Below are 13992 nucleotides of genomic sequence, written 5' to 3'. Positions count from 1 at the left end.
CCTCCCCCATCCCATGTGTTGGGTATTGGGGTTGTTTGAACATATTTTACAATGCTAGCTAGCATTTTCTGATGTGGTCGCATTTAGACACGATATAAATCCACAGCATTATTATTGCATGCTATATAAACAGTTAGACTGACCCTTGACTCCAAAGTGCTGGATTAAAAACGCATCTGCACATCGCTCATTATTTAACACGATTCTTCTCTTCGTCTCTCTCTCTCTCTTCCTGTGCGAGCAGCTAATGTGTCCCACTACTTCCCTGCCACAGTCCACTGTTGCCGGAGGACAGATTTCCGGGGATGGCTGGGAAACACTCTTCGATGCAAAATCATTGAGACACTACTACTACAACCGTATAACGCGCGAGACCTCCTGGAAGCCGCCACGCAAGCAGGGCCGCGATCCTAAGTCTGACCAAAATGTATGTCCGAGCGTTGCGGTGGTGAGATGTCAATTCCCTCGCCTGGTATACAGGAGGTCGTGGGTTCGATCCTGACCCTTATGCCTGTATATTTGGAGTTTGCATGTTCTCCCCATAGTCACGTGGATTTTTCTCCAGGTCCTCCAGTTTTTCCATCCACATTGATAAACAACGTGCGTTTAGAGTATTTGGCTGCTATAAATTACCATGTTATGATAAGCTACATTTGTGATAGCCAGGTCGCTTCTGAAAAATAGCTATATAGCTCAGTGGGCTTTACCTCCTAAAATATTTGATTTTTTTAAATAGTTTAGTTTGTTTCTTTTCCACAATTTTATCCCGATAAGACGCATAATACATTCGGATCTCTCAGAGCAGAGGCAACCCTTCATGTTATAGAATGGCCCACAGAAGTGGATATTATAGCGCTACCTCTGAGATACCTGAAAATAACCTCTTCTGTCCACACAATACGGGCAGCACTTTCCCTCTTGCCCTGTCAACACATAACAGTCAAACCAATATGTTTAAGCCCCAGAGGTGAAATTTAGCCATTTTAAGTCAGAGAACTAAATTTTACGTTAAGTATTTTTTGTGCAGTCTTTTGTGACTTGGGCTGAGATTATCAACGTATTAAACTTGAGAAACCGTTTAATCACACTATTTGGTTATGGTGCATTGGCAAGCACGTTTAATACTAACAAACTCAGGACATTCATCGATGGCTGTGCCTAAAAGGACACAAGTATATAATCGGTATGTAAATAGTGATGTGAAGAGTTATCGTGCATAAACACTGTACACCTTAGTTTGAAAACGTAACAAATGTCACCATCGTTTTATTCCTGTACAGCGGATGGTCTCCCCGACGGACGAGCCATTACCACCACTGCCAAAAGAAGAGAGCAGTGAAGTTGTCTCCGACAGTGGTTACCTACCTGATTGTTGGGAGCGGTTTTTCGATGAAAATGGAGATGAATTTTACATACATCAGAGGGCATCGGTCAAGGTGAGGTTTGGTTTGTGGCACAAAAATAGAGACAAAGACCTCCTCCCTCCCCTCCCCTCCCCCCCTCATTTTAGGCTGGGTCGACCTAGGGGAGGCCCAGCCTCAGATAATCGTCTAGGATAATATTGGCCATGAGCGGGAATCGAACTGGGGTAACCGGGTTTGTAGCACAGTGCGCTAACCACTACACTACCACTCGCTACTAAACACTACTCGTTCCCTACACGACCGTTTGTGGAACACACATGCACATGCTACAAACACAATACTGTGTAGGTTTTAGTGGCTGTGCTGTAGTACAGCTGTCGGATGCGTTTTACGGCTGTACCGCGTGTTGTTTGGCATTTTGTCCGATGGTGTTTGCTAGATGTTAATGAGTCACTTCTGTACAACATATACAAAGCGAAACACAGGCAGCAGAAGCTGCTGTGGAGCTACATTATGAGAATGGAGAGGCTCGTGTAATAACATTCATTGTAGGCATGTACCTCTGTGCTCCAAGGTTTATGTTGACTACCGTCATCAACCCGTACTGACTAGGAAGTTTCCAAATATCCCATTGTAGGGCATCCTGGAAGGACAGGGGTTTTGAGAGTTAAGACTAAGTGACACATTCTTGATAAATGCATTTAATTAATATTATTTAAAACACTATATACCAAAAGGGGTGGAATGGTGACGCAGTGGTTGGCGTACTACGCTATCAACCCATCAGCCTGAGTTTGATTTCCGGTCACAGCTAAGATCAGAAGCGATTGATACAGTGAGGGAAGAAAGTATTTGATCCCCTGCTGATTTTGTACGTTTGCCCACTGACAAATAAATGATCAGTCTATAATTTTAATGGTAGGTTTATTTGAACATTGAGAGACAGACTAACAACAAAATCCAAAAAAAACGCATGTCAAAAATGTTATAAATTGATTTGCATTTTAATGAGGGAAATAAGTATTTGACCCCCTCTGCAAAACATGACTTAGTACTTGGTGGCAAAACCCTTGTTGGCAATCACTGAGGTCAGACGTTTCTTGTAGTTGGCCACCAGGTTTGCACACATCTCAGGAGGGATTTTGTCCCACTCTTTGCAGATCTTCTCCAAGTCATTAAGGTTTCGAGGCTGACGTTTGGCAACTCGAACCTTCAGCTCCCTCCACAGATTTTCTATGGGATTAAGGTCTGGAGACTGGCTAGGCCACACCAGGACCTTAATGTGCTTCTTCTTGAGCCACTCCTTTGTTGCCTTGGCCGTGTGTTTTGGGTCATTGTCATCCTAGAATACTCATCCACGACCAATTTTCAGTGCCCTGGCTGAGGAAAGGAGGTTCTCACCCTTTGATGCGGTGAAGTTGTCCTGTCCCCTTAGCAGAAAAACACCTCCAATGCATAATGTTTCCAACTCCATGTTTGACCGTGGGGATGGTGTTCTTGGGGTTATAGGCAGCCTTCTTCCTCCACTAAATACGGCGAGTTGAGTTGATGCCAAAGAGCTCCATTTTGGTCTCATCTGACCACAGCACTTTCACCCAGTTGTCCTCTGAATCATTCAGATGTTCATTGGCTAACTTCAGACGGGCATTTATATGTGCTTTCTTGAGCAGGGGGACCTTGCGGGCGCTGCATGATTTCAGTCCTTCACGGCGTAATGTGTTACCAATTGTTTTCTTGGTGACTGGTCCCAGCTGCCTTGAGATCATTGACAAGATCCTCCCGTGTAGTTCTGGGCTGATTCCTCACCGTTCTCATGATCATTGCAACTCCACGAGGTGAGATCTTGCATGGGGCCCCAGGCCGAGGGAGATTGACAGTTCTTTTGTGTTTCTTCCATTTGCGAATAATCGCACCAACTGTTGTCACCTTCTCACCAAGCTGCTTGGCAATGGTCTTGTAGCCCATTCCAGCCTTGTGTAGGTCTACAATCTTGTCCCTGACATCCTTGGAGAGCTCTTTGGTCTTGGCCATGGTGGAGAGTTTGGAACCTGATTGATTGATTGCTTCTGTGGACAGGTGTCTTTTATACAGGTAACAAGATGAGATTAGGAGCACTCCCTTTAAGAGTGTGCTCCTAATCTCAGCTCATTACCTGTATAAAAGACACCTGGGAGCCAGAAATCTTTCTGATTGAGAGGGGGTCAAATACTTATTTCCCTCATTAAAATGCAAATCAATTTATAACATTTTTGACATGCGTTTTTCTGGATTTTGTTGTTGTTATTCTGTCTCTCACTGTTCAAATAAACCTACCATTAAAATTATAGACTGATCATTTCTTTGTCATTGGGCAAACGTACAAAATCAGCAGGGGATCAAATACTTTTTTTCCCTCACTGTATATAAACCGGTCCTGGATCCTCCCGCCCCCCACCCCCTCCCCCCCCCACAAGCCTACTTCACCGTCCTGTAATGGCCAGCACGGTGAAGTATGGTAAAACAATCCCCATGACCCACATGGCATGGGAAAACTCCTCATCAAGCAGTGGATTGTGAAAAGGAAAAGGTGGGCTGCGCTTGTAGCTTGGCGTGCAATTATTTGGATTGAAAACAGATACAGTATATGTAGAGGTCCCTGACCTAAGCTATAAAAAGCTGCTTGTGGGTGAAATAAATAAACCCCCATCATGCAGTAAATTAAGGGCTCTAAAAGAGGAAACTCTCCAGTGACTCGCCTCTCATCTCTAAACTGCCTCGGTGGACGTCCTCGCTATTCACGATACCGTAATTATTTCTCGCTCACACAGAGATGACCAGCGGATGGCCCAAACACTTGCTCGGCAAACAAGATCGATCACACGGGATGGGAATGGCCTGAGTGTAACCAGACTTTACTCCACTGCCCAATTGGTCGCAGGGTGACATGTTACCCCCCCCCCAACCCCCCAAAAAAAACACGGTTGGAGTAGATGTTGTGGACCACAGTAGCGAGGACGACGAGACAGATCTCAGGGGGTCACAAGACTTGGTTGTACATTCTAGATCAGAGATTTGTTCACGAGGCAATTCAGATCTACAAACACAGACACAATTTCAACCGAGAAGATGGTTTCAAATTAAGCAACCATTGGAAAGATGTTCTAAATCGAACTAAACATTAAACTAATTTTCAATGGTACAGTATATTTTTCAAGTAGTGGTACCCCAAACTTTCGCAGCTCTTAAAAATTCCCTTTTCACACCATCAATAGGTAAACTCCCCCCCCCCCCGCGCCAAACGGCAAGTGCACCCGCACGTACACCACCTCTATGCTAAGTTGGCCAATCAAATGCTAATTTTTATGCTAATTCCTTTGTCAAGGCACCTTGTTTCCTCGCACACAGCTTAAAGGTCCGCGGTCTGAGCGTGGCTGTGTTTCACTCCAGCGCTGTCCTCGAGACAGCCTGATCCCTTCACCTGATGAAGGCCACTTATGTTGTGGCCGAAACGTCGTGATTTTTGTCGTTTTATTTTTTACCTCCGTGACTTTACCGAATAGAACCAAAGAGTTTGGTTGTACATGGCATGATTCCGAGCTTTACCTCATGTGACCTCATGTGTACGATTATTTATTGTGTGTGAATTTTGTAAATATCTCTAAAATGTACTCACCTCCGAGTAGTACAATTGGCTATGTATGGTGCTAATTAAATTCTACATACATACTTGACAATGCTGTTATTGCCTCTGTTTAATATTGGTGGCATGAAGAGACCACTTTTGCCAGTTGACACTTTTTAAGAAACAGCAGTGGCTCTGTCATGTGACGAGTTTCAATAACAGTGGTTGTTTGTCTGCAGTGGTGGAAGTCCAAGGATGACACCGGTGAAGTTTACTACTACACTGAGGATGGGCGAACTGAATGGGAACTTCCAGAGGTTTGTGCATGTGTGTTAATGAGTGGGGAGTGGTAGTGCAGCGATTAGCTCGCGCTGCCCTACGAACAAGGCCACCCTAGTTCGATTCCTGTACACAGCCAACACCAGTGATAATTACAGTAAAACCTTGGATTGCGAGTAACTTGGCCTGCGAGTGTTTTGCAAGATGATAATTTTTTTTAAAATATATCTTAATTTGATAAGCGAGCGAGGGTCTTGCAATACGAGTAGTACATATAGACGCTTTGTCTGCCGAGCGTCACGTGATCACAACTGATATACGGGTGCTTTGATATACAAGTGCTTTGGATTACAAACACGTTTCCGGAACGAATTATGCTCGCAATCCAAGGTTTTACTTTGTGCATTGTGTAATCATCGCCACTGGAGAGACGAAGCCGGCCGGGCGTGGTGCTGGCCACCCATCTCATCGTGTGCCGTGCCAGCCTTCATAGGTGTTCACTCGCAGAACCTGCGCCAACAGTCTGTTAAGGCCTTGCTCATGGGTAAATTAATTTATAACTGCTTGACATTCAATGAAAATGTGCACGCAGGTTCATCGTTACGTGAGCATGCCTGCAGTGTGGGAAGCCCGAATGGTTTGACTTATTTAACTAGAAGAGGACAGACCGTCCTTACAGGATGGGACTACGTGACACTTGCACGACACGCGATACCTGGCAGACATCTGCCACTCACCCGACGCCAGTGTGGCGAAGCGTGGTCACCCAACTCCCGCGACCCGCTTGGTGTGGGGTGAGGCCCTCATCCAGCAGTGGATTGACAAATGGACATGGCGGCGACACACCTAAGTACGTCTTACATGCGCGTACATTTACAATGATGTGTTTCCCCCCCCCCCCCCCCCCTTTTTCTAGGATCCATCGGGATCAACCGGTGTCGAGTGGTCACCTGACCATGATCTTGCAAACACGGTCCCTGATCATAAAGTGTTGCCACCTACCCCACGTGCGAACGATGCATCTAGCCACAAGGTTGACCATGAAACTAAGGTAAGGCTAAATGCTATTTAGCCCTCCGATGCATTTCCGGGTTGTACCGCCCGCGTGTTGCGTTCAGCACAATGTCTTGACATTTCGCTGCACGTCACTCTTGACAAATGAGACTTATCCTTGGTCTCTTGAGTTCTCACCTTGTTGAACAAAAAATAAACTTGAAAACTGGGAGCTCCCAGCGCTGTTCTTTCCGAACAATGCACGGTACAACCTGGTAATACGTGAAAACCTGTGTGGGTGGTGAAGATCAATGTTTTGTTTTTTGTTGTGGTTTTATGTTTTCTATTTTTCAATCGAAATTATTTTGTTTGCAAGTGAAATGTCTTACCATGTCTTCGCTCATAATGTACAAACAATGCTACCGTGTATCGTGTTTTTTTTATTTTAAAAAATCACATAATATACTCCATCCTTTACAGAATTGAGTGAAGCTGGCCGATTCTTTTATTATATCCATGGTATTGAAAATAGTTTTTAAAGAGGAGGAAGATGAGAAAATCATATTATTTTAAATATTTAACTTATTGATAGGAAAATAAAAATAGTGATTATTTTTCGCAGCCATCTGTCTCAATCCACTATTCGGGGGAAGACGTTCCCACGCTGTGTCAGTCATCAGGGTTATTTGATCTGACTTCCTGGTCGATGCGCATTGGTGAAGGGTGTGGCCAAGACTGACTGCTTCAGGATATCACTGTTTCACTGTTACCCATCACCAGGATTCTAACGCTTGCCCTGAATGTTAGCCACGGGCTCTGTATTGAACTCAGAAATGATTGGCCTATATTTTGACTTTAAACTTTCGTGACTGCAGGAATTCATATTCTATGGTTCTTTTGGTAAAGTCACGTAGATAGAAAAAAATAATGGAAAATATTAACTTTATTTTTATTCCTGATTTGAAGCTTTCGTGACTGCAGGAATCCATACTCTTTGATTCTTTCGGTAAAGTGACGTAGTTAGAAATAAAATAAAATAAAACAAATCACGTTTCGATGGCAATAAAAGCAGTCGTCATCAGGCAAAGGAGTCAGCCTCTAAAGGTAAACTGTTTATAAAGGTTTGGATGGGCGTAGCCCAAATGTATCAACAGCACCAGGAGCATGGGCGGTGCACGAGTGCCAATGCAGCAACAATGCCAATGTAGCAGCAATGCCAATGCAGCAACAATGCCTACATGACTTTACCGAAAGAACCATAGAATATGATTGGCCTATGTTTTTGCTGGCCACTGCCAAGAGAATATAGAGTTTGTACCTCTGGCTAAGCGCCATCAACAACAGATATTATTCCATCCCCATTGCTTGTTTGTGCTGGAAGAAATTTTGGTAGCACTTTGGCGGACGCATTTTTATTGTAGTAAGCTCGGCAATTCTGTGAAAGATTGCGGGTAATTTGAAGCTGATTGAGGAATGGAGTGTTTTTTTTTTGTTTAATTACTCCAATGAGTGTCATGGTTTGATTTGCTCTTTTTGTGTTTGTGTACGGATCTCCATAATCTTTGTTGTGATATACAAATGAACACGTGATTGACTATGATTGTGTGCAGTTGGGTGGGCACAAGAGAACACCTTCTGATCACAACTTGTGCAGCATTTCCGACCTGGCGCTCTCTCTGCCCGCCGTAAGCCTTCGATTTTCTCTTCGTGTCGGCAAATTCGTACGATGGTTGCAGCTTCTGTGGTTCCTCTCATGCTGCCATGAATGCTGATGTTTTTTTAATGTGAAATAACAAATGAAGCATTGGATGTTTTAGTGCTTCAAGAGTTGGTCAGAATGTTTTAAAGTCTTATTTTATGAGCGAGTCCAATGGAGTCACCAGTGGGTAGCTCAGTGGGCTATGAACCTGGCTAACCGAATTTGAGTCCCGGTGAGTTGTGAGTTCTTTCTGTTCTGGTCCTAGTTCCTCACCTTCACTAACCCGTATTGACCAGCGTGGTGAAGTATGGCCAACTTTCCCTTCTCCCCCATCCACACGGGTTGGGGAGGCCCTCATCCAGCATTGGATTGACAAAGGGCTGTACATTTCGGTTACCTTGATATTGCCCATTGTTGAAAAAGTGATATTTTGAATGAAGCAGAAAAGATTATTTGAAAGTATTCATGCTGTGAATTGTAAAAATATTTTACTTTAAAATAAAAATAAGGGAAGCCGAGAACCAGTGCTGATTTCACTCGCCAGTGATGTTAGCCGAAGCTATGAATCAAACTCATAGTGTGGTGTGCTGACCACTGTGCCACCACTCCCCTCCCCTTTAAAGCAACTGGAACTATGATAATTGTTTTTTTTACCCTTTTATCTGGCAACAAAACTGACACCTTTTTTACAAGGAGTCATGTTTGCATTGACCACAATACCTGCGGTCGGAATGCAAACAAAAAACATAACTCTGATAATGTATGCACTGTCCTTGAAATTGATTGGTCCACACCCGAGACAGCTTTCCTTAGAGCCTCGTCTCACGTGGTGTTGGACCAGATGACACCAAAAGGCAAAGGAGGTTCCAACTGGAACTAGTTTTAATTATTCATCACAATTATCACCGAAGTAGTATCAGAATATTGTTGACATGCACAATAAATACTTCGTAACATGCAGTAAGGCAATGTATCCAACAACCAGACTGTCTAAACACTAATTGGTTCCTACTTGACATTAAGTGGACACTGACTGGATCATCACAGTAAAAGCAAAACATTATTTTTAAATGCTGGAGAGTATTGTGGCATTGATAATTGGAGGTTCATAAATGTCGATGATGTAATTGTTTTTTCTGTAGAGAAGAGGTAAAAAAATCCGTGCAATTTTTTGTCCCCTTTTTTAAAACTGGAATTTTTTGTACATCTCACAGGGCCTGGAAAAGGCTGGCATGTTAAACAAAACCAAAATAACAGAGGGAGGCAAGAAGTTACGGTGAGTCTAAACACGGGTGCCATTCATCTGTAAAACAGATGCCTGTTAAAGCACTGTATTCGAGTTTACGATTTCCAGCATGTAGTCAACTCAGCTGTATTATACGCACCACGATTTTTCATGTACACAGACCTTTTGTCAATCTATTGCTGGACGAGGGCCCTCCCTCACACGACGCGAGTTGTGGTGGTTGATTGACTAGTTGACGTCTTGCCACGGTGACGAGACGTTAACTTCCTCGCTTGGTATACAGGAGGTCGTGGGTTCGATCCTGACCCTGACGCCAGTATATTTGGAGTTTGCATGTCTCTCTCTCCCCGTGGTCGCGTGTATTTTTCTCCGGTCCTCTGGTTTTTCCCTCCACATTTAGAAACATGTGTTTCGAGTATTTGGCTGCTATACATTTCCACATGATAAGCCACTTCCTTGCGCTATAATTTGTGATAACCAGGTCACTTCTGAAAACATATTATAGCTCGGTGTGTCTTATTTGGTAAAATAAAAAGTATTTTGTTATATATTTTTTTAGTTTATTTTAGTTTGACCATGCTAGTCGGTGCGGGTTGGTCAAGGTGGTGGTAACAAAGACTTGGCAGTGTAGAATCACATGGAGTGCAGCGCCCCCCAGAAGCCTGTGACTACCTGGCATGCATGGTGGGTCGCCCATCCAAGCACTTATCCGGCCTTAACCTCTTTGCTCAGCTTGCGAGTTCTGATGAGATATCGGGCGCGCTACGGGTGATTTGGTTTGTAGGCATACGCAGGGATTCTGCATTTCAATACCACGTGTCCAGCTGGGTGGCGCTGTGGTGTCACTCTTGGTTGGAATTTGACCCAGATCGTTATTCCTCTGGGGTCGATACAAAGAGTCCAGTCGGCTCCACTTATCACGATACCCCTGGGAGTGAAAGGAAATACCGCTCCATCTAGAATGTCGATAGACATCAACCTCTCCAAAAAAAATAAATAATTTGTGTTTTATATATGCTCAACGAAGTCGTGTAGGTGATCTATCTGCCGTTTTTGTTTTCTATTTGCATCATGCTTCAAATATATATGAAAAAATACCATTGAAAGTAATTGCAAAAATTTTCATGCACCTTCAGAAGCAGAGTTGTTAAATTTGATCATTACATGTGGAGTCATTTTAATGTATACTAAAATAGGGCAAACATTAAGAATTGAACATAATGCCATTATTATATTGTTATATATTGAATTATATTATCAAATGTACCACTTCGTGTGACGTCAACAGTGGCTGATTTATGGATGGACTGGCCCTTGCCATAGGAATGTGTGAACATTCCACTACCATTCCAGTGCTCATTTGAGCATGGGAGCGCTTAATTTATTTTCAATTGTACATCTAAGCCGTGCTGGGGCTGTGCCGAGCTAGCCCTGTCACGACATAGGAGATGCCAGGGTTCTTTCCCTGCTGAATCCGGACCGTGCCGCTGATGTCTCAAGCAGTGACGGAAATAATGTAATCCCGCTCTCAGTCCTGCTTGGCCCTGAATCAGATTGAGTCTTATTGGGCCAGCATGTCATGCTTTGGTTCGGTATTATAGACCGTGGAAAATCACCCATACAGCATATCTGTCAACCCCTTGTCAGTGCCCTACCTTATTACAGAACCATTCAGACCTTATTGGTCACCCCGTGCCCCTTATAAATCTCAACGTTCACCCTTCAAAGTCCCATCACAAGAGAGAAACACAAACAAATAGACAAAACATGTTTTTTTTGCCTGTATTGAAACGGTTGTACGCAGTATGGACTGGAAAACTCAATTTCTCTGTACAAGAATATGGGGTAAACCGTATGGGTTGACAGGTGTGACACAGTGAGGGCCCCACAGCGGTGCGGCTCAGATGTGCCGGTGAGAAAGGGTATTTAGACTTGACTTTCAATATATGTTTTAACATGACACGGCTAGCTCTGTGATGAAACTTTTTTTTACGCTTCAGGAAGAACTGGACGAATGTGTGGGTGGTGTTGGTTGGACACGACCTTATCCTCTACAAGGATCCCAAGTCCCACACTGGATGGGTAAGCCCCACTCATAGGGCCATCGCTGGGTCACATTTAAACCTGCCAAAATCGTTAACACTCATAATACAGGTTTTTTTTGGGTTAGATCGCGTAAATATAAATGTGTCGTTAAACTCGCCACCACCCGACACAGCCGATTGGTAAGGCTTGTCATGTAAAGGAAACATGCCAATTGGTTACTAATACAGCACACCCGTGTGTTGGAGAGCAAAATCCACAACATTTACAATCTGAGTACGACGTTTTGCCGAGAATTACAACTCGCTTCATCAGGCGACAGCCAGAGTTGTGGAGAAATCCTGTTTCGTTTTCGAATACATATACATTACAATGGGCATCCATTGCCGGTCTGGTTATTCATACGATAATCAAAGCACATTATGCATGCACATTGTTCTTGTGCCTCCTGTCGTTTGCGCGCAATGAAATAGCAGTCCCTGTTATTGTCTGCGTACACATGTAGCGCCATGGATGGGCTGCACTTGCAGGCAACGACAGGCAGCCCAGAAGCGGTTGGGGGGGCTGTGAGGGATTCTACGATCCCTCGCAAACACTCCCAACAGCTGGGGGGCTGCGGCTGCACTGGCCTGCAACGGCAGACATGCGGATCTCAGTGGGGGACGCGGGTGACCCCAGAGTCCCCCACTGAGATTCGCACCTCGGCTGAGGAACGTATATAAGGCGGACCTCTGGAGAGGCTTGGGCAGTCTCCCTTACCTCTGCCGTCCTTATAAAGGCCAGGTCTGAGGAACCAGTAGTTGGACCTGTACCTTGGCTGGGTCAGGTCAGGCAGCCTCCCATAGGATATTATAGCCGGAGGACCTGGAGCGTAGCCGGGGTAGGCACGCTACGTAGGTGGTGTGTATAATAGACCGAGTGGAAGAAGAACTACACCAGATAACCTGTACGAGCAGTTGATGTATGGTAGTTAGGGTGCGTGTGTATAATCAAGACGTGCCCCCTACAAAGTGTGTCCGGAGCAACACTACACACGTAATCCCCATTGATGTATGGTAACCTGTATAGGCATACATTTAAACAATGGATTATTTGATGATTCGCTTCCCCAAGCAACACTAAGCCTGTAGCTGTCTGAACAGTTAACACTGTCAAAGGAAATTATACAAATAATATTGCGGTTAATGCAGACATGAATCCTTGTAAAAAGGTTTCAGTTTTGTTGCCAGAAAAAAAGGGGAAAAACCCTATTATTACATTTTGGTACTGGCAAAGGAGGTCTAATGATGACATTATACAAATTATGTGGTGATGCTGCTGCATTTGCAGTGGTGCATAAGCACAATTAACAAACATTCAACAGATTAATCAATAACACTACCTTATAGTAACATATATAATAGGTGACGTTTATGGCCTTCCCACGCCTCCGACATCCGTAACCATCCCCCTCCGCGATGCTGCAATCTGTCGCGCTCTTGTGTTGGTGGAATGAACACCGCCTGACAAAGCACGCACCACTGGCTCGGTTGAAAGCAGTCGGTGGCAGTCTTACTTGGAGAATGGTCCCTGCCATAGGAACAAGGAAGGTGCGATTCACGTTTTTGCTTGGTGGATCGCCCCGTCTTGGCGGAGGAGTCAATGATAAAACGCAAGGTCTAAGTGCTCCACCAAAGTTTAAATGGTTCTCTCCCTATCATGTGAATTGTAGTTTGACACATAGGTTTTTGGGTTATATTGCGCAAATATAAATGTGTCGTTAAAACCGCCACCACCCGACATAGCCAAAACGGCTCGTTAAACACACGCGAGTTACGCTCTCGTTCGTGAAATCCAAAGGGTTTTGTTGCGACAACGACCACTCGTTTCACAATGGATACCAGCGCCCTTCTTGGCGATATGAAGTTACGCAAAGTACACGAGGGCACGGCTTCCACGTGCTCTTCAGGACGATGCGTTTGTTGTTGACTTTGACAGAAACAAGGTGCATCGAACAGCAAACCCGAGTGCTGCATCGACCTACGGGGGGCGCATATCGAGTGGACGCGAGACAAGTCCAGCAAGAAAAATGTGTGCCAGGTATAATTGTGAGATGGACTATTGCCTCCTGTATTGCACTGCACGCACGCCGCACAGGCCGCTTCGTTTCGTCAGCGGAGTGGGTAGGCGGTGTCATTTTGTCGCACGCAATCGAATAGTGATTCATTCTTCCGGGAGCAAAAAGCAGGGATCTGTGATATCTATGATAATAAACAGAATTTGAAGTGTGTTTCCTAAGTGAAGCCCATTGAGACAAGAAACTCTTTTTCAGGGGCCTGAGACCTTTGATCGATGTAAAAAAACCATGATGATTTTTTTTACTGTGGCAATCAATGGTTTTATATATATATCATATTTAACATTTTAAACTCTTTTTCACATTGCCCTAATTTTATCATTTTTAGAGTCGGCAATACTAAACATCCGGGTAACACCTTGAGGACAAATGTTGAAATTTCACAGGCAGTTCATAGTCTCAATTTTTATTCAAACCACCTGCATGACAAACACTGACTCTCAACCGGGCCATTGCAGGAGTGTGGTGGAATTGTAGCTGGCATCGCAGGGCCCGCGAGGGATGGTAACGTGGTGTGGAAGGGGTGGGGGCAGGGGGGAGGGGCGGGGGGGAGAGGCAGTGGGGAGGCTTTCATCCAGCAGTAGATAGACAATGGATGATGAGCTGAGGAATACAGGCGCCCCGCACCTATAGCGGTTATTTACAACAAAG

General features: G+C 44.5%; 1 protein-coding gene across 5 annotated transcripts in view; it reads left to right on the top strand.

Moving 5' to 3' along the window:
- LOC116948640 (rho GTPase-activating protein 12-like) overlaps positions 1 to 13992 on the top strand; it is a 49408-nt gene that overhangs the window by 20588 nt on the left and 14828 nt on the right. For 4 of the 5 annotated variants that reach the window (XM_032965524.2, XM_032965527.2, XM_076071673.1 and 1 more), the window contains 8 exons: positions 245 to 427; positions 1281 to 1436; positions 5205 to 5282; positions 6161 to 6295; positions 7848 to 7922; positions 9151 to 9212; positions 11183 to 11264; positions 13203 to 13304. In XM_032965524.2, coding sequence (XP_032821415.1) covers positions 245 to 427; positions 1281 to 1436; positions 5205 to 5282; positions 6161 to 6295; positions 7848 to 7922; positions 9151 to 9212; positions 11183 to 11264; positions 13203 to 13304 — 873 coding nt within the window. The remainder of the gene's footprint in view (positions 1 to 244; positions 428 to 1280; positions 1437 to 5204; positions 5283 to 6160; positions 6296 to 7847; positions 7923 to 9150; positions 9213 to 11182; positions 11265 to 13202; positions 13305 to 13992) is intronic. The other variant, XM_032965528.2, reaches the window with a different exon arrangement.

Source organism: Petromyzon marinus, chromosome 34 (genome assembly GCF_048934315.1).
Source record: "Petromyzon marinus isolate PM22_M1 ecotype Great Lakes invasive population chromosome 34, UKy_Petmar_22M1.pri1.0, whole genome shotgun sequence".
NCBI lineage: Eukaryota > Metazoa > Chordata > Hyperoartia > Petromyzontiformes > Petromyzontidae > Petromyzon > Petromyzon marinus.
This window is presented reverse-complemented; position numbering and strand designations above follow the sequence as displayed.